This window comes from Cimex lectularius, unplaced genomic scaffold (assembly GCF_000648675.2).
Source record: "Cimex lectularius strain Harlan isolate CLEC.00 unplaced genomic scaffold, Clec_2.1 scaffold204, whole genome shotgun sequence".
In the NCBI taxonomy this organism is placed as follows: Eukaryota; Metazoa; Arthropoda; class Insecta; order Hemiptera; family Cimicidae; genus Cimex; species Cimex lectularius.
This window is the reverse complement of record NW_019392743.1, coordinates 197,604-219,235: the sequence shown is the minus strand read 5'-3', so window position 1 is coordinate 219,235 and position 21,632 is coordinate 197,604. Positions and strand designations below refer to the sequence as shown.

General features: G+C 32.8%; 2 protein-coding genes and 1 long non-coding RNA gene across 4 annotated transcripts; all 3 read left to right on the top strand.

Annotated features, from left to right (window-relative positions):
- Positions 1-6,053: 6,053 nt before the first annotated feature.
- Positions 6,054-6,503, top strand: LOC106663589 (histone H2B-like). Its single transcript, XM_014388505.2, has one exon. It carries the CDS (start codon positions 6,080-6,082, stop codon positions 6,452-6,454), a length of 375 nt encoding a protein of 124 aa, XP_014243991.1. The 5' UTR covers positions 6,054-6,079; the 3' UTR covers positions 6,455-6,503.
- A 2,063-nt stretch (positions 6,504-8,566) lies between these two features.
- On the top strand, positions 8,567-20,778 carry LOC106663580. Of its 2 annotated transcripts, XR_001340052.1 has the most exons (3): positions 8,567-8,653; positions 20,273-20,339; positions 20,411-20,778. It is a non-coding gene; the product is annotated as an uncharacterized LOC106663580 (long non-coding RNA). The 2 variants fall into 2 exon arrangements; XR_001340053.1 differs by lacking the exons at positions 20,273-20,339; positions 20,411-20,778 and adding an exon at positions 8,787-8,987.
- Positions 10,607-11,214, top strand: LOC106663579 (histone H2B-like). The gene has a single exon (XM_014388496.2). It carries the CDS (start codon positions 10,643-10,645, stop codon positions 11,102-11,104), a length of 462 nt encoding a protein of 153 aa, XP_014243982.1. The 5' UTR covers positions 10,607-10,642; the 3' UTR covers positions 11,105-11,214.
- Positions 20,779-21,632: the final 854 nt, after the last annotated feature.

The window sequence follows — 21,632 nt, the reverse complement described above, 5'->3', positions numbered from 1 at the left end:
GCAACGCAGAACTACTTGACAAGGCACTATACACTTGCTATCTAGAAAAACCTTTGTTATATTTAGTAATAGACCTGTTCAATTACTCATTGAACATCAAAATAAAATAATTAAACTGAACAAAACTGTATTTACAAAACAAAAATTTTCTATCTAGAAAAACCTTTGTTATATTTAGTAATAGACCTATTCAATTACTCATAGAACATCAAAATAAAATAATTAAACTAAACAAAAGTATATTTACAAAATAAAAATAACTCATGAATAATGTTAAATAAGTAATTTTAACATTTTCTAGTATTTGCAGTAAGTATAAATCATTGTTGATTTCAATTTAGGAAATGTAAGTTTACACATCCAGAAACAATTACTAAAATCAATTATAGTTGCCTTAATGTAGGTAAAAAACTGATTTAGTAATTAAATTCTACAAGCAAAATAAAATTCACACAAGTTATTACAAAGCAGATAACAAACCCTGTTTTAAGACTTTCCCTCTTCGCTTCGAGAGTGGATATTTTTGGGAAATTAATTATAAAAATGAATTACTGGGTCTGGATTAGCATTGAATTTTAAACTAAACATAATTCAATTAGGCTAGACAGATTATTCAATTTTTGTATATCAATTATGCAGATAAGATCGAATTTTTGTCAGGGGGAGACTTAGAAATTCAGTTTTCCAAACGATTTGTTTATAGTGTTCAGCTTTCTGTGGGATTCATCAAAAAATGGGAAAAAACTTTGGGAATGTTAACCTAACATCTTTATAGCAAGGTTTAACTTGTTTTATTATTATTTTAATAAAAAGTTATTTAATTTTTTGGGTCAGCGGTTCCTGAATACATTGCAGCATGGATATTATAGATGATAGTTACCCTCCATGCTGCAAGCAGGCTAACAATTTGGAGATACAAATCAAAGGCTAGGATTTTATTTTTAAATATATATTATATTGTCTATACTTGCCATATCCATATTCATTTCTAAAAACCAATATGTTTTTTAAATTTGTTGATTCAGACACCTCCTTAGGAAATATTGCAAGGATGATTGATTAGGTCAATATGGTTTTATCAAAAATAATATTTTTTTTAGAATTGTGGGTTTAGTCATAAGCGTTTAGTGATTAATGTTATTTATTTATTTATTTTTTAATTTGTTGATGGTGTCATCCTGATTTTGTGTAACTCCATAATAAGTTGATGAGTAGGAAATAAATTGCCTTTTCCACAATAGGCATTTATTTCGTAGATGCATTTCAGACTAATATAGTCCATCTTCAGTGACTTTTTTTTAATATAAACAACACAGTTTTTTACATTCTTATAAGTTCAGAAGTAGATGTCTGGATGGCTATGGATTTGGCTAGTATTCTTGACAGACTACTCACCAAGTCTATATTTACCCAGACATTAAGTTCTGAACTTATAAGATTGTAAAAACTCGCCAACTACATATAAAAAAAGTCACTGAAGATGGTCTAAAGGGTGTCCCAGTTCCTTCTGACGAAACTCAGGGAATCGATTCTACTCTTCGTTTGGAGCAAAAAATGCTCAGGAGAAAATTTTCGGAAAGCTCTCTATTTTGAAGATATTCGTCAATTTAGGTTTTTTCAACTTTTCACTACCTTACCACATAAAAACGCTTACAACTTCCAAAATGTTGAGACTACAACAAATCCAATTACACCATTTGAAAGAACGCTAAATTTTCTGTAAGATACTTACTTGTCAAATTTCACAAAAACTTCTTCATCTAATATGCTTTACGTTGATATATCCAAGTTTTTAAATAACGTTCTAGTAGAGTTGAAAAATCAACGTAAAGCATATTAGATGAAGAAGTTTTTGTGAAATTTGACATGTAGGTATTTTTTGTAACCTCAGTAGAACGTGCAATCATGACAAAAATTTTAAATTTTGTAATTATGACATGTGCCAACTGATATTGGCTAACATTTTATGGCATTCAGGTTATTGCAAATAGAAGTATCTTACGTTTTATTAAGTTGTAAGCGTTTTTATGTGGTAAGGTAGTGAAAAGTTGAAAAAACCTAAATTGACGAATGTCTTCAAAATAGAGAGCTTTCCGAAAATTTTCTCCTGAGCATTTTTTGCTCCAAACGAAGAGTAGAATTGATTCCCTGAGTTTCGTCAGAAGCAACTGGGACACCCTGTATATTAGACTGAAACACGTCTGACGAAATAAATTCCTGTTGTGAAAAGACAATTTATTTCCTACCCATCAACTTATTTTTGTTTAGTTGACAAAAATATTATTTTCTTCAGTTTGGTGGTTTATATTTTTTCTTTTCTTATAGATGGTTTAATTTTTATTATTTAAAGACTTTTTTTATGGTGGTTAAAGTAATCTTAAATCTACGATATTTGAATTGTCCTATTTTCAAGTAGTTTACTTCTTGAAATAGTTACATTATTCTTTTTTAAAATTACTATTGCAATTTTATCATTAATATTTACCTATAATTTTGAATTATGTAATTTGATTTTCTTTTATATTAATTAATTATTATTATTATGCAAAATGAGGTTTAGATGAAATGCTAGTGTCATGACGAGATTTGAACCCACGACATCCGGATTTTAAACTAACAAACTTTTCAATTTAACCTCACTTTGTGTAAAATATAATTAATTAATTACTTAAAAATAAAAATACTTTGGTTCAGATGACCAACAAAAATATATATTCATTTTATATTAATAATATATTTTCAGTAAATATTTGTAAATTCTTGCAATTTTATATTAATGATACAATAATCATAAAAATTTAGTAAGAAAAACAGTAATATCCAATTAAAATATTTTCCAGAAATAAATTACTTGATAGTGGCAAAGGGTGCCAATAGATTGAAAATTTCTTTAACTACCTCCAAAAAAGACCTTTCTTAAGCTTAACCAACCATAAAAAAAATTGTTGAATTTAACTTATGTATTGTGATATGAAATAGTTTTTAATAGGAATTTTAAAGTTAATCAAATATGGTATTAATTATTGTTAAATTTATAGCATAAAATTTAAACACATGTTAAAATTAGTTTTTGCAGTATATCAGGGCTGTGTTGGTTTTCAGTTCTAGATTACTGTTACATACAACATCGTTATAACTTGTAACGACTACATTTATTTTGGTAGAACATGAACATTTTGGATACCTGGAACAAAGGACAACCAGAAAAGGAAATCTATTTGATTATTGGTACGAGTCTGAATCATAGATTTTTTGGAGTTTTATATTTAGTGAAACAGTTTTGGTGGCTCTTAAAAGGATGTAATATTTACGTTCAATGACAGTCTTGGTACAATCAGACTAGATGAATTGATAACTACGTCAAAACTGTCTTAAGAATTAACAACTAACCGGTTTAGATTAATATTATTAGAATACATTTCGAATAAACCTACACTAACATATAAATTATGCATACAATACACTTTACAATATAAATTATGCATCTCTCATTTAAGAGATTGACAAATACAACTCCATATATAAATATGTGGTGATTAATGACCGTTAGTTGATGATTATTCAGAAATCGTGAGATGCGGTCTGGTGTGATGTAGGTTTCAGAAAAACATTTTCTTTATCGTGCCAACGTTTCGATCTTTATTGAGATCATCTTCAGGGCCTGGGATTTACAAACATTGTTTAAATTTAACAAATACATTTAGGACGTGGAAAAAAGTGAATTTATACAATGCAAAATATATATTTTTTTAAATATATATTCAATTGAAGTATTTCTACTCACTCAAAGTGTTTGTTTTCTCTGTAATTGTGCCATTCTTGAGTGTCGTATTGAGAGTGCCAGTGAGATATTGCTGTTTTATGTTTATATACGTTGGATTTTGAAGGGGTGGGGAAGGAAGTCGGTATAGGAAGACATTTTTGTATAAGAAGGCGGCTTCTGTGAGGTGAAAAGAGCCGAAGAAAGGAAAAAAACGTTGGTAATGGTTCGGCCAGATTATCCTTTCAGGATTATATAGTCAGGGATAAATAGGAAAAGGAAGGCTAAATTGTTGAAAAAATATACTATGTAAAATTGTGGAATGTGTGATTTTTAGATACACTTAATAAAACAACTAGATGGCACATTAATCACAGAGCGGTATTAAAAACTAAGAAACAGATCGCTACCTCAAATTAACATCACACCATCCTCTTCATACAATAATAAACACGGCCAAAGAACTATTTCACAGTTCACAGTTTTGTACTTTCCGTTTTTCTGATGTAATACCAATGTTGCTGAGCAAGAAATACATGGTTCAAAATTTATATTTACATCTCAAGTTGTACGGGAAAGGAAGTTAATTATTAAGGATGATAACAAAAGAAGGGGAAATATAAAAATAAACATTATTTTTCTGTAAGGTCTTGGCTGAGATGAATAATTAATTGAAGGAAATAATTTGATCAATTAGGCCACTAAACATAATGGATATAAAAATAAGGTTTAATAGTGTTTACGCCAATGTAAACATTTTTATATATGTTAGTTAAGTAGAAATCTTATACTTTATTATTTTAAATTTATTATTTTAAAAAAAATTATAAAGACAAAATTTGTAAGACGATCACGACGCTGGAGGGAGAAACAGGTCAATTTTCAGCAATCCTTCGTAAAAGGAGTGAGTCACCGCGTGGTTCTTGACCTGTACGCACGAACGTACATCAGCTGTCTTCAGCGAGTCTCTCCCGAGGATTCAACCGGTACGCACGAACGTACATCAGCTGTCTTCAGCGAGTCTCTCCCGAGGATTCAACTTGTACGCACGAACGTACAGCAGCGGTCTCCAGTCTGTCACTCTCTGGCTTTCGACGGGTACGAACGAACGCACCTTTGACGTCGTCCGGCGAGTGGCCCCCCAGACTCCAATCTCAAGCTCCAAGTTAAGCGCCAAATCGTTTGATCTTCACTGTCGTGAGTCGACAAGACGTACGAATGTCCTTACTCTTTTAATTCAACATTAACATATTAACTTTCTTATAACCTACTCTCTATATATACATTTTGTTTTGTTTCTGGCCAGATTTTAGTTTCCGTATTTTTATCATAAATTGTCAGTTAATAAATTTAATCATCCAACGAATTATCCATTTTTTTAAACCTTAAGTCCTTTACGCAACAGCCGGCAACTATCCCTGGTAACGCCGGATTTGGAGGGTAGATATCCAATACTCACTCCCGCCGACGTCTACGAAACAAATAGTTTATTTGCATTATGATGTTGGCGTAGCTACGGCTGAGTTGGCTTGTATATGTTCTGTAATTTATGCTGTGGGTGTCTCTGTTAATGTAAATCATTTCTAGAAAGTTGCGTTTGTATTTCTTTCCTCGGTTGGTATTTGCATTTTATCGAAATCAAAGTTATGTTGTTTTTCAAAGTGGTGTGTGCCCAATTCTGTGGGATTTGTTTCTGGTGTTTTACGTAGATGTTTTTTCCGTTTTTCTGATGTAATACCAATGTATGTTGCTGGGTATGAAACTTGGTTCAAAATTTATATTTACATCTTAAATTGTATTTTTTCCAATCAACATGTTTTATAATTCACTCAGGCCATGAAGATGACCCGATTAAAGGTCGAAATATCGAAAAAAAATGAAAAAAAATTTCTAAACTACTTGATTCATTACCTCATTCCTCACGACTTTAACAAATTATGAAACAACATGTCACCAAGAAACACGTTAGTATGTTATTTATATATACCAATTTTTGAAAAATAAGTAACAAAAATACACTTGGAATGAAGCATGAAAGGGTGAAAAACGGAACTTTTTTTTAATATACTATAAAAAAAACATCGTGACAAAAGTAGTACATGGGTCGAATGGAACGGAATTCGAACAAACTGCGATCTAGTAGAAAGAAACATAAATACTACGATGAGACTACTTTGCAGCCAACCAGCGTAGTCCGTCACTTTGCAGCCAATGGGATTTGAGTATTATGACCATCCATTTTGTAGAGGGGAAGACCGATGCGGTATAAATACCCGGTCGTACGAATACCCGTTACTATTTGGTTTCAGTTTATTAACCATGGCACCACCTAAAGCTACTGGTAAAGCTATGAAGAAGGCCGGCAAGGCCCAAAAGAATATCGCTAAGACTGACAAGAAGAAAAGGAAGAGGAGGAAGGAATCCTATGCTATCTACATCTACAAGGTGTTGAAACAAGTCCATCCCGATACCGGTGTCTCTTCTAAAGCGATGAGTATCATGAATTCTTTCGTCAACGACATCTTCGAAAGAATCGCCGCCGAAGCTTCACGACTCTCTCACTACAACAAAAGGTCGACCATCACCAGTCGGGAAATCCAGACCGCTGTCAGGCTTCTCCTTCCTGGGGAATTGGCCAAGCACGCTGTCTCTGAAGGGACCAAGGCTGTTACCAAGTACACCAGCTCCAAATAAAACTGCACTTTTGCAGTTGTTTTATTTCAACGGCCCTTTTCAGGGCCACCTCAAATCTCTCACTAATTTAACATATAACTTCTAATATATAATTGGGAAAACATAGGCGTTATTCTTCTGGTGCAATGCTATGAACAAATGTCGAAAACGTATAAATGTTTTATTTAATGCATTCCTGACCGCTTCGCTCCTCACCACTTCTTTTTTTTATTAATTTTCTAATACAACTTTCTAATTCTTACCATTTGTTTTTTTTATAGTAAACAAAAAAACTAAAGCCACTCATTTTGTGCTAGTTACTTAACTAAGTTAAGTTACTTTCTCTTTTTGCATAAAAACTCATTTTTTCTGACCAAGTGGATAAATTTAATCTTGATATTGGATTAAATAAATTTGTCGTACTCCGTCTGGACATGACTAGAGACCGGATTTTGTATGCAGTTGCATATTTTGTTTGCAACCGCTACGACCGAGGAAATCAATTATCTATCCGAATTATGTGTCAAGGAAGCTGTAGGTTAAATTTTGTAGAGCATATTTAATGAATATCGCATAAAATTGCAGATTTGAACAATGTCACATATTTGAAGGATTTTAAAGTAAAATCGCATTTATAGCACAAAATATTTAAAATACTATATTGGTTTTCGTGGGAAGGATAAAAAAAAGTTCTGTAAAGAAAATAAGTTGACGAAAAGTTGGTTTAATTCGAACACAACTGAAACAGGCCGCAACGAAAGAAGATTCTAGAAATACCGACCAAAGAATATAAAAATTAAACCCTTTCTTAGGTCTCGTCAATAGTCTCACAAATTTTAAGTGACTTAGGCTCTATTTCACGGAAGTCAATTTAGAGAAGTACTTGTTTATTAACATTAATTAATCTCAATTAGCATAAAATATATAATTTAATTATGTAAGCGAAAAAATATTTACGTTAAATTTAAATAAACTCCAGGTGGCCGCAACAGTTTAGGAGTTGATACGGCGGTCATCACTGTAAAGGGCTTTTTTTCAAAAACACTGGCACCCCGATGGTTCAAATAACCACGTAGTTGAAATACCCTCCTTAAAAAATTTTTTAATATCTATTTCATTTAATTATCTATATTTCTATATAAAGTTACTACGATAAAAAAAAACTGATTTACATTGCATCAGTTTGCATGGAAAACCAAATCCATGCATATTTTATGGAATATTTGGGCAATTTGTACTGAATAAAAAAAAGTATGTCTTTTGTTTAGGGATGGGAATCGAACCCAAAAACATCGATGTTTTGGTTTGGTCTGGCTATTTTTTGTATTAGTTGTATTTATTATTATCCTAAAAGCCTATGCTCCAAGTAGGCTACAAAAAAAAAGTAAAATACATTTAAAAAAGTATAATTCTTTGTGTATACACAATGGAGAGACACGAACGTACACCAAGAATGATTCCTTGACTCCCACCATCATAAATCGGGGGGGAAAAATTACTTATTCGAAATAAAAACAAATAAGTACATTACATATTAATCAAAATAAAAAATTAAACTTATGTACTTGAAAAAAAAAATAAAATACAGCGAAAACTAAAACACAGCGAGAATTGCGAATAAACCCACTAGTATTAACTAAGTAAAGAACACACAAAAATGGAACAATTAAAATTAAGAGTGAACAGAAAATCCCGCTGCTGACACTAACTTTTTCATCTTTACCAAGTCCTTAGGTAAAAGGAATAATTAATTGAAATAACGTAAAACCGAAACTAAAAAAACAGTGAAAATTATAATAATTAATATTAATAGTGAACAGAAAAAGTAAAATCCTCCTTTTTGATTGATCATATACAATATATGTTCAAATGTTCATATGACCAAAGAAAATATCCCAGATTTACCGCGTCTCTCGACCGTACCACAAATCATATAAAAGAACAGAATGCAAATTCACGTTTCACAACAATTTTACGCAAAACGATTATGATACCACAAAAACAACTCCACAATTTATGCGAGTATGAAATACTTGGTTCAAAATTTACATTTACATCAACATCTGTTTGCTAATTCACTCTGGCCCCAAAGATGACAAGAATAAAGGTCGAAACATCGGTGATCTGTTCGGAGTGAATGTATAGAGAAACCACGGGAACGTTTCCGCTGGGCACCAGCCAGCTGGAATCCAGCTGGATTGACATTTTGAGAGGAACTAAGTAAGTCGTAACGTCCTTAATTAATGTATGCCACTGGAAAGAAAAAGAAAACACACACATTTACATTCGTTTTAAGAAAACCTTGCCACACTGGCGTATTCTAGTACAAATAATAAATAGAAATAATTTATAGATTACCACTTCTCTGCCTTTTTTCTTGATTGAATCCACTTCGATGATAGATTCGGTTTTAAGGTGCTTTCCTAATTACCTCATTCTTGACCACTCCTCACGGTTTCAACTATCATCACTAAAGTCACTAAGAAACAAACATTTCACTCGGAAGGATTTTATGTTCGAAAATGATTTAAATAAAACCTTTTAAATAAAAGGACGTTACATATTTTAGTCTCGTAAGGAATTTAAAAAACCAAGGCTAATATTATTTTTAAATTATTATAACATTTTGTATGTAATATTGGTGCTCTGAGATCTCTTACTAGGTCTGGGCGTGTAACAAAAAGTAAATAAGCTTAAAAACCCAATACGTTAAAGTTGGTTTTCGACTTTTATTTACTTTTTAATTTTAGTTCTATGGTTTAGTTCTACGGACTTGAAATTTACGGGACTGCTAAGCGTTCCAACCTCAATCGAATCCAATCCCTTCAATCTAAAATCCTTAGAACAATAGTCAACGCCCCTTTCTATGTGTCCAATCCCACCATCCATACCCAGTAGTTGGTTGTTGACCTTACTCAATAAATGTAGAATTTTCGAGTGTCCTATAATATTTCCCTTATGGTTCCAGCTGCCTTCACTAATTAATCTATAGCGATATACATACACGACGTAAGCGCAAAGACAGTAACATACGATTTTTCATGCTTAAACGACTACTCGACAGACGATCAAAACGCTCACTAACAAACAGAGAAAACTTTACATTTCCTTCCTGGCCCCCATTTGGACATACGGACTTGAACTTTTCGGGACGGCTAAGAGGACCAACCTCAATCGAATCCAATCCCTTCAATCTAAAATCCTCAGAACAATAGTCAACGCCCCCATTTCTATGTATCCAATCCCACCATCCATGCCGACCTAAATGTCCCTTTTGTTACCGAGCTAGCCCTATCCCGCTACAAAACGTTCCATTCCAAACTACCCCATCATCAGAAAACCTGTCATCCACCACATTACCTAATAATCCCAACAGAAGACTGAAGCGTCGGTAGCCCCGCGACAACCTTAACAGTTGACATCGGTCTCCTAGGATGGAGTACATCTCGCACATCGTATTGATTTACTAACGGCTACCATCGCTGGATGGTAACTGTTCAAGATTTCATGCTACCGTTAATATGTTTATATGTAAATATTATCTGTTTTACTTGTTGCGTCGAAGAATGTAGTTGTAAAAAACAAATAAAAAGTTTAAACAAAAAAGTTCTATGGTGTTTAAAATCGGACGTTAAACAAAAAAAATTAATATTTCCTTAAGTGAGTTTCAAACGTGCACAAGTGAGAGGTAATTTTTTTAAAATTTTCTTTTCTTCCTTCGACTCTTCCCCTCTTTAGAGCTCGATGGAGTACAAACAACAATTTTTTTTATTATGATTGAATAAAATTACGAATTAAATTAATTAGTACGATCGATAAAATATATTAAATCTACAAAAATTACTATCTAATTTTTATTATGTAAATAAGTTCGCCATGTACAGCAAACACAATCACAGGAATGTAAAAACCTAAAAACCCTTCTTTTAATTGGTTTAAGTTATTATCTATATTGTCTATATTGTTAAAAATTGATCTTATTTTTATTGACATTAAAAAATTAGTCATGATAAAATAATAATTTTATTTTGATTGAAAAATCTCACAAATTTGGAACATGTATATCCATTGGAGTATTATTAGTACTATTAATATAGTTATTCAGATATCATGAGACTATTAACATAGTTTTAACGTATTTCCAACTTCTACTCTGCGACCAATGAAGATGTCGAATCACTTTGCGGCCAATAGGAATTCGGAATTTCAATGGCAAGGCGAGTGGTGGGGGTAATCAGGTTTGTTATAAATACGTTACGGGGCGTTCGTTCCTCGTTCAGTCTTCTAGTTCCAACCATGGCACCGCCAAAAGCTACTGGGAAAGCTATGAAGAAGGCCGGCAAGGCCCAAAATAACATTGCCAAGACCGATAAGAAGAAAAAGAAGAGGAGGAAGGAATCCTACGCTATTTACATCTACAAGGTGTTGAAACAAGTCCATCCCGATACCGGAGTCTCTTCTAAAGCGATGAGCATCATGAATTCTTTCGTCAACGACATCTTCGAAAGAATCGCCGCCGAAGCTTCACGACTTTCTCACTACAATAAGAGGTCGACCATCACCAGTCGGGAAATCCAGACCGCTGTCAGGCTCCTCCTTCCCGGAGAATTGGCAAAGCACGCCGTTTCTGAAGGGACCAAGGCTGTAACCAAATATACAAGTGCCAAGTAAATTGCACTTTTGAAATTGACTCGTTTCAACGGCCCTTTTCAGGGCCACCAAAAGCTTTCACTAAAACGATAATAACAGAACAAAACACACATAAACGTAACTTTTTAGAAATGGTTTACATCAACCGAGATAAACACAGCATCAATTACAGAATAGAGATGAACTCAGTCGCAGCTACGCCAATAGCATTAATCAAATTCAATATCGATAACATGCATATATCATCACATCACACAAAACGTATAATATAACATAAAACATTCATCAAATTCCACGCATCAAACATTTTTACATAGTCTAATTTTTCAACAATATTGCTAACTATTACCAACGTTTTTTTCCCTTAGTCGGCTCTATTCACCTCAAAGATGCCGCCTCCTTACACAAAAATATCTTTCTAAACCGACTTCCTTCCCCACCCCTTCAGATCCAACGTATATAAACATAAAACAGCAATATATCGCTGGCACTCTCAATACGACACGCAAGAATGGCACAATTACACAGGAAACAAAAACAGTGAGCCCTGACGATGATCTCAATATTGATCGAAACGGTGGCATGATAAAGAAAATGTTTTTCTGAAACCTACATCACACCAGACCGCATCTCACGATCTACGAATAATCATTGACTAACGGTCAATGAACACTATACATTTCTACAATGTATTATAATAGTATTCTATAATTCTATTGTATAATTGTATACTATAAGTATTGTATAATTATACAGTATATTTGTATTATAATTGTTTTACCCTTTGTCTTGTGCAGTAGATGGAGAAGGATGTTTTACCGGATTTTGATGTTCAATGTAAACCCCTATTTGCAAATGCAAAATAGGATGCAAATTAAGGTTTTTGAAATGATGTAAGGAGTGACAGAAATATAGTCATCCGGTCCTGAAAACGTTGCGATTAAAATGTATAACTAACTTCCCAGCCTGCGAAAAAATTGGAATACAAAGTTTTTATAATAAAAATAAAAGATCCACTCTCATCACATCCATTATACAGTCCTAGTGAAATATAAAGTGTTAAAGTGGATAACATGTGTGTAATGAAGTAAACATTGTGACTACAACAAATTATTCTGATTCCAATAAGTAAACTCTTCATAGTAAACATGAATTATTTGTCACCTGTATGGAATAAAATTGACAATTACAAAACATATGATATTTTATGACGGCCGCAAACAAAAATGTATGCACCGAACGAAATTTTCTCGTATTTTAACTATTACTTTCTTTAGGCCAATCAAATACTTTTTGTTTTTCAATTGAAACGTCTAAAATAATTACTTAAACCTTAATAACTTTGACACTAAATCCGTAACATCACAAGTAAATGTAACAGGCTACAAACAAATTTGATTGAAGCTCTACACAATTTGCTTCATTGTAAACCTATGCTCTTCCATTATAGACTATAGGAGGTAGTTGCCTGCAGAGTTTCCCGTTAAATAATATAAAATCTTTTCACCTAACCAATTAATTAACCTAATTAACCAATTAAAACAAATTTGTCAATGAGATTTAGTAAATCTTTGATCAATAATGAATACTCATTCTATTTATCAGTATTAATTTAATGCAGCTGTCATTTCTTGTACACCGCTGCTCTACCACTTGAGCTATCGTGACTTGGATCATCTCGGACACTAACTCTCCATCTCAACCTACAACCGTTCGAACCTTCCCTCTTTTTGCCATTTTGACTTTTTTTATCTCAACCAAGACCTTACATGGAAAGAATAATTAATTGAAAGATGTAACTTGGTCAATTGACTAAAACGTAAATGAATTAATTTTTATTGTTTTATTACATTTTTAATTTAAAAATTTTAGTAAACGATTAAATTTGCTCATCATTAACAATTACTTAACTTCTTATTTATCGGAAATCTTATTAATCTCCGCTCCTATACTAGCAACAGAAGCAATCCTAGAACACCAGACCTCATTACCGACGGGTGTACTCGGTGGCGTATCAAGTTAAACGGGCAAAAAGCTAACGTGTGACTGACTTTTAAGCTCAGGCATCAGACACACATAAAGAACAAGGTAATCTAACCAAGTTCGCTACCTTGGAATTAATTCGGATACTAGACTTACAAACGTAACAAAAGACCAATTTGAACTTAGTAGTCGAGCCAGATCCAACATCCAACTAATGCAATATTTTCAATCGAAAGTTCCCCGCAGCATCCAGATATTTCATGGAGGAATGATCCGAACACGTTTCCACAATTTCCACTATGAGCTATCTCCACCCTAACCAACCAAATCTTTTTCGTAAACGTCCCACCCTTATCCTTCACGTCGTATAAAACGGCGATAGCCTCCTGACCTCCTATCCTGACACTATCTTAGTCCCAACTAAATAAAAGAGAATTACAGTACTGGCTGCCTTCTCTCCTCACCGCCTCATGACAGTTCTATCAGATTGTATCTATGCACATGTACTAGCTCAATGTAAATAAATTAATTTACAAAAAAGGATTGTAATATTATATTACATTTCCTAACGTAACAATAATTGACAATGTACATTAATCGTGGCTCGATCGAGTTGAATGTTAGGTAAATCCTAATAAATTGAAATTCCTTAAGATCTACTTCGGGTTGTTGTTGTTTTTGTTACCGACACTCAGACAAAAGGGCATTGTGGCGATCCTATTAAAATGAGCAAATGAAATTATTGTTCATAGCCTTCAGAATATTTTAACCCATGTCTTTCTTCTTTAATTATACATATTTCAAAATAGTAAACTGTACATATTACAAATAAAGGCATACAGTAGTAGGTAGTAGTCTTGGCTGTCGAACCCTGTAAAAAATGTAAAACATAACAGTACTATTGGATTCCAAAAGAGAAATTGTATCAACATGACTTTACACACTTAATAAAAATACAGAACAAAAAAAATGAAAGGGCCTTCTATAAAAATTCACCCGGTGTATAAAGTTATGGTCCAGATGAGCTGTTTATTAAAACCTGTGAACCTTGAACTTTTGCATGCCCTTAGTTGCATTCCTTCCATGTTATCTGTTTTCAGAAAATTTATAACAAAATATGTGTGAACATACTTATTTAAAAAACTGAATACATTTTTAAAACTGTGAGTGCCAAAAAGTTGTCTATTTAAATATTTTATGATTATAGAAGAACATGATTAAAAATTCCGGTATATGTTTAGCCAAGTTAAAACATTTCTTAATAAAGAATTAAAATGTCATATCCACACTATCATAACTATATTCGAAGTCCCCACAGTTGCGCGCCATTGTGATATTTCCTCCTGTGGTCCATGTGGTGATAAACTATAGTTTGATAGTTACCTATCGTTACGAGCATAAACTATGTGTGTTCGTTGATTGTATGTTGTGTTTAAGCCATTGTAGTAACACATCAGTTTAGCGAAATTAGGCTACCTTCCCAGAAAAGTAAGTCACTGTTTAAGCAGGCGATTGAGAGACTTAATGTATTATAATCAATCCACCAAAGTCCTTTTTGAAGTAATCCCGTTTCTTGATTGTTGAATGTCGTGTTTGTTTTGTTCACGAGCGTGTTTGTGTTGTGCGATGTTTGGGTTGGTGTCGTTTTTGTGAGTGTATCTTCTTTTTTATTTTTCCTGTTTCGGTTGTATTTTAGTTTTTGTGTTTTCATGTCCAGTTATTGATGTTAATAATACTGTCCTATTTATTTGTATTTTGTATGTGTAAGTCAAATAGAACTTGGTTTCTTTCTTTATTTTTTATATGTAAAGAGTCCTAATTTCTGTTTTAATTAATATTTTATTGCGGCTTGTGCTGCTTATATTTTTTATTTTAATTAATTCGTGCCCGTTTATTTTATTTTTTTTTACAAGGGTTCGCAACAGCAGAGGTCATATAAACATATAAACCCTCAGGGTGCCGGTGTTTTTGAAAAAAGTCCATTTGCAAGTATGTCGGGTTTTCAGCAGCCCAGCATTCGAACCCGGGACCTTTACCTTACAGTGATGAGGGCCGTGTCAACGCCCAGACCGTGCGGCCACCGACGCCCCCTTTTGGTGTTGTTGTCGAGTGTTTGTTAAACTATACGTTAGCGTTTGTTTTGTTAAGTTTGTCCGTTTTGTTGTTAATACCTTGTTAATAACTTAGCGTGTTAATGATTATTTAGAGATCGCGAAATTTTAGAATAGAAATGAATATAAATTGTCGGTCCCTTTCACCTCAAAGAAGCCTTCCCCACAAAGAAAAATGAATTTCTATCCTTATGAATTTTGTTCCCAACTCCTTAAAAAAATTGCTTTTTCAAAGATGAAGAAATTGATCAAGGGAAAGAAAAAACCGTAGTTGAAGGTTTCGTTGGAAAAAAAAAAATTTTCGCTACTAAAACGGTTATTTCACTAACGTTTACATCACATCTTATTGGGAATTTAACGTACTTTTCATTGTTCTCAGCGGATTTGTCCAAAAACTTTTAGTTTTGGAGTTATCATTTTTTATTTGAAGCAAGGTCGTGAAATCTTAAAAACATCAGAAAAAGTGAAATAATTCCGAAACTGTTGAGATTCGGACCATAATTTGGACTTTTTGGTTCCATTTTGAATTTAGAATCTACTGGCAAAGTTTCTAACACGAGTAGCAGAACACCCAGTATAAACAAAAAGCATTAATATCTCACTCACACTCTCAAACCGACACACAACAGTGACTCATCTACGAAAACACACTTTGAGTGAGTAGAAATACTTACTCAATACCTAAAATTTCTACATTGTGTACATTATTGTATAAATTCATTGTCATATCTTAGATGTATTTGTATAATTTAAACAATGTTTATAAATACCAGCCGCTGAAGATGATCTCAATTAAGATCGAAACGTAGCACGATAAAGAAAATGTTTTTCTATAACCTACCTCACACCAGACCGCATCTCACGAACTCTAAATAATCTTTTGAACAATATTCAGTTCTAAGGACTGTACGTTATTGTATATTTTATTGGTAGAAAATAAAATTTAGCACAATTCACGCTTTACCAGAATTATTTATAAAGTTTTTGTCAAAATTTCTCTCTGTCAAGTTAAAAAAAGAAACCCAAAATGAATGAAAAGGAATATTTCTTGTACTTGGTTATAGTTTATAAATTTATTTCCGCCAGTTATTAAATGCAGTAAAATACAGGGTGAATTGCTACTCGTGCTACAAACTTCTCCAGTAGATTCTTCACCCTAAAATGAACAAAAAAGTTCATATTGTCCATGGTCCGATTCTCAACCATTTCAGAGTAATTTCGCTTTTTATCGATTTTGAAAGATATCACGTCCTGGCGTCGGAAAATCGTGATATCTTTTAATCTAAACATTTCTCTGAAAATCTAATAGCACCGTTGAAATTCCCGTTAATTTTTCAATAAGAAGATGACGGTGGCAAAATGTTTGGGCTAATTTTTTGTGTTTTATTTCAGCCAGAACTACAAAAAGAGTGGAAAATTGTGTAAATCGGAAAGTGTATAAAGTAATCCAGAGTTTCTAATTTTAGTCTCAGAAGGCAGCAAATTTGAGGAAAACTACCTGATTTAATAACGCTTCCAACGCACTCGTCATTTTCTTATTTAGTGGTTGTGAGACCAAGATGTTGATGACAAAAAGAGAAAAAATGGTGGTTCAAGGATTGCTAATGTTTGAGAGTGACTTGCTACTCGTGCTACAAACTTCACCAGTAGATTCTTGACCCTAAAATGAACAAAAAAGTTCATATTGACCATGGTCCGATTCTCAACCATTTCAGAGTAATTTCGCTTTTTATCGATTTTGAAAGATATCACGTCCTGGCGTCGGAAAATCGTGATATCTTTTAATCTAAACATTTCTCTTAAAATCTATAAGCACCGTTGAAATCCCCGTTAATTTTTCAATAAGAAGATGAAGGTGGCAAAACGTTTGGGTCTTTCTTCCTTGACCTTCTAGCTGTTTGTAAACTTCTTAAGCATTACATACTAAATGGGCATTAAATTAAATTAAAAAATTTCAATGGAATTATGATTTTGATTCTCTCTAAAAATTAACGGGGATTTCAACGGTGCTTATAGATTTTAAGAGAAATGTTTAGATTAAAAGATATCACGATTTTCCGACGCCAGGACGTGATATCTTTCAAAATCGATAAAAAGCGAAATTACTCTGAAATGGTTGAGAATCGGACCATGGACAATATGAACTTTTTTGTTCATTTTAGGGTGAAGAATCTACTGGAGAAGTTTGTAGCACGAGTAGCAATTCACCCTGTATACGCACAGCTTGCTCGCTACTTATTACAAATGGCGTTGTAACAAAATCCATTTTTTTTGCGAAAAACATCGATAAAAGGAAGAAAAAATAGAAAAATACCTTAGGTTCGGTTTTTGCTGTATGTTTGACTATTACGTGATAAACATGGTTGATTATAAATTGTTTATATTAATCGATACCGTGGCACATTATCATAGCGTATTTTCTATGTTTTTCTCTGTTTAAATATATATTTCTACTATTTCGAAGGCACGTAGAAGATGTAGGGTAATAATTTTTGCCGGGAAAATGACTCTATTTCTATTTAATAATGCAGGCCGGTTCTCCTTTTCTTGATAGCCGCATTAAGTCGGACAAGTTGTACTTAGTACTTAATGAAAGCAGCTTTCTTCTTCCTTGGCCGCTTTGAAAGAATGAAACACGAAAACGGAGACTAGCTCTACTTTCTTCAAATTGAGAACGGCAAATCCGGAGAAGACTTTCTGTATAAATATAAATAAACTTAATAACTGCCAATTATTAAAAAATGGCTTAAAATATATTTTAAAAAACATCAAAAATTTATAATAAACATTCTGGTCGAATTCAAAAATTCATTCTGAAAAATTTGAGTCTAGTAAAACAAGTTGTTAGGTTAAAAGTGTATAAATGACAATTAAGCATATAATTTGATTAAATATGTAATTTTTTCCTCTTTATTTTTATATCATCCTAGTATATTTCTATTTCAGTTACTAAGATTTAAAAATTCAAAACTTAAAGGGCTAAATGTAAAATGAAAAATTGACAAATAATATCTTCGAAATTATTAATTTCAGTCAGGAAAAACATACTAATTTTTTAATAAAACATGTTTATTATTCTTAAGCTAAAGTATAAAAATACAAATTTGTAACTGTGGTATAGTAGTGCATCTTTCTGAAGGATTTACCAGAAAATCAATACTTCATGAATAGGGGGGGGGGGGGTCATTTATTTTTGAAATTCTATCGTATGGAATTCTAGCAATGGTTTGTGGGTAAAAAGCGATTTTTTTAGTGGCTCTTAAATATTTAACAAAGAGTTCTGGACAAATAATTTATGTAAAGATGTCGCAGGTATAAGAAATTTGTTATTGGCCAGCAGAGGTTCTAAATTAATTTCCTGGATAAAAATTTAATTATAATTTGGTGAATTTTTTACGGAATGGACACTGTAAATGTAGCAATCGTCATTAAACACCTGTTCTCATTATGAGAGCTAGATTAATAAAGCCTCTGGAAGGGTAGCTCTCGTTTAGGTTCAAAGTTAGTGCTATTAACGTTACTCTTTTTTCTCGGTCCAAGGAAGAGTGGCCCCAACCCACTGAATCCTAATTAACAGAAAATAGAGCACCAGAGGTCTTGATCGGACCTGAATACAAACCGATGAATTGCCTTTTTATAACACAAATTAACCCGAGTTTAAAACAATTTATTAACTACACAAAAAAATAATAACAATTAACACAAATTAAATATATTTCTTCTATTCTATAAATAATTTTTAAAAAAATTTACCAAAGAGACCAATTTTATCTTTTACAAACTCTTTGGCAGACCACAAGGAAAGCAAGGGTGGATAGGTACTCACTGTTTGATTATAATCAATCCGCTATGAACGAACCATGACTTCATCAGCACTATTTTTGAGTATTGAACAATTTTCAGATTGACAGACGATCAAAACTTTCACTTACTTACAAAAAATTAATATATACGGTGTATCAACTTCTATAATCCACCAATTTAATTCGTAGCAAAACATGGTCTTTCACAAATCCCAAGTTAATTTTGTCTAGGAATCGCGTGGTGGTAACAGATTTAACATGATCTTCCATATAGCTGAGAAATGACACTTTGTTATTTTGAAAGAGAATACTATATTTTTATTGTAGAATTCGATTCTAGAACTTATTTTATGGCACATTTACTGAAAGGAAATTTTTTTATAGGATCGACCATTTCTGAGTTAAGCCCGACGGAAGACACGTGAGGGAGTAAATAAAATGGAGTCGATAAAAAAATCCTTTTTTGTAAAACAATTTTTTTTCCAGAAATTAATAAAAGTCGATCGTAAAAGCAACCACATGATCCCTACCCTATTCTAAGACGTTTCCTATACTAATTTAATTTGCTAATGCTAATCGTTTTCGGAATAAACGGAGAGGGCCATCCAAACAAAAAGCATACGCCGGGCAAACCTCAGAAATGGTCGATCCTATCAAAATTTTCCTTTCAATAAAGTGGCATAAAAATAAGCTCTAGAATCGAATTATATAATAAAAATATAGAACTCTCTCTTAAAATAACAAAGTTAGAGTCATTTCCCAACTAGATGAGGAAGTTAAGTTAAATCTGTAAATCTGGTTTTAAGGTTAACTGTTTTGTTAAGGTTAACTTTAGTAAAAAATCGTCTGATACAAACCACAAGTAAATTTTGGAAGCTGGGAAATGACACTAACTCGGTTATTTTAAAAGAGAATCCTTTATTTTTATAGTATAATTTGATTCTAGAGCTTATTTAATGCCACTTTACTGAAAGAAATTTTTTTATAGAATCGACCATTTATGAGTTATGCCGTACTTTTTTCTTTTCCAAGCAAAAAATATGTTCTCACTTGTTTTGACCGAGTTATGGTATTGTTTTCCATTTTGTTTTAGCTTTTTGATCGAATTGTAAATATGTATATAAAAATACCAATGTTAAAGATGTTCTGTTAGGTCTAGTTAAGTTTCATTTCGAACGTCAATAACCTCTCTTATTGTAATTTTTTCGAAGTTAATCCTTATGAAATCATTTGGATTCTTTCGCACAATAATGTATACCTGAATATTCATTTCATATTCTGCTTTCCAACAGAAATGTATAGAAGCGCCGAGAAGAGAGATATGCTTGTTGCTGTTGTTGATGCTAGGCCGAGAAGAAGGTCTACTCTATTTTCTAAGGTTAGCATATCCTTTCAATTCATTTAATTATCCTTTTCTTCACTTTTTTCAGAGAGAGGTTTCCGGATAGGAGACCCCTGTTCGTCGTATTTTCCTGCGTTTATACCAGAATTTGGATGAGCATGGGTCATTTATCTATCCTAACTCCAACCGAACACGTCCGGTAGTAACACCCAAAAAACGAAATCGCGGTGTTGCTTTGACATGGGACCGGACCTGCTAAGCCGAAAAAATTAAATTGGGATTTGTATAACCATTTACTATATATACCATTTTTTGCTAAGGTTAATGGTTTACGAAATAAACGGGGATGGCCATCATGTTGTTACAGAAAGCACACCCCTCACGTGTCTTCCCGTCGGACACAACTCAGAAATGATCGATTCTATAAAAAATTTCCTCTCAGTAAAACTTGCATAAAATAAGCTCTAGATTCGAATTGTACAATAAAAATATGAGATACATATTTAAAATAACAAAGTTAGTGTCATTTCCAAGCAAAGTAAGAAAGTTATGTTAAATATGTTATCACCACGCGATTCCTAGCCTAAATTAACTTGGGGTTTGTTTAAGACGAATTTGCATTGAATAAATACGTAAATTTCAAATTACCTTTTTGTGGGAATCGTTTTGAAAATTTCACCTTTTTTCAGGTCAAATACTGGATGTTTCCTAGCATTTCGATTTATTTTTATTTCTTGGGCCATTTTCTTCGGGTAAATGGTCAGTGGTTTTATGACAAAAATGTTAGCATGCCAGTACATTAATTTTAGCCGTAATTTGCAGCGGTAATGAACTGCCCTAATGATTTAACAAGAAGACGGCAGATTTCGCGGCAAGTGTAAACCGTTTTATTATTGCAATAAAAAGTGTTATCAGTTTATTTTTCATTAGGAGTGTTACGCCCGTATTTATGAGTTCGAAATAAACTGGGAGGGGGAGGGTTCTTCTTACAAAAAGCATTCCCCCTAAAGCGTCTTCCGTCGAGCAAACGCAGAAATGGTCAATCCTATCAAAATTTTCCTTTCAGTAAACGTGGCATATAATAAGCTCTAAAATAGAATTGTACGATAAAATATGAGATTCACATTTAAACTAACAAAGTTAGTGTCATTTACCAGCTAGGTAAGAAAGTTATGTTAAATCTGTTACCACCACGCGATTTCTAGCCTAAATTAACTTGGGGTTTGTTTAAGACGAATTTTTTCTAAAGCTAATAGTTTCCGAATTTAAATGGGTAGACTATAGAAGTTGATATACCCTGTATACCATGG

Coding starts and splice junctions, on each gene's coding strand:
- LOC106663579 (XM_014388496.2), top strand. CDS start 10,643: ATGGCAAGGCGAGTGGTGGGGGTAATCAGGTTTGTTATAAATACGTTA.
- LOC106663589 (XM_014388505.2), top strand. CDS start 6,080: ATGGCACCACCTAAAGCTACTGGTAAAGCTATGAAGAAGGCCGGCAAG.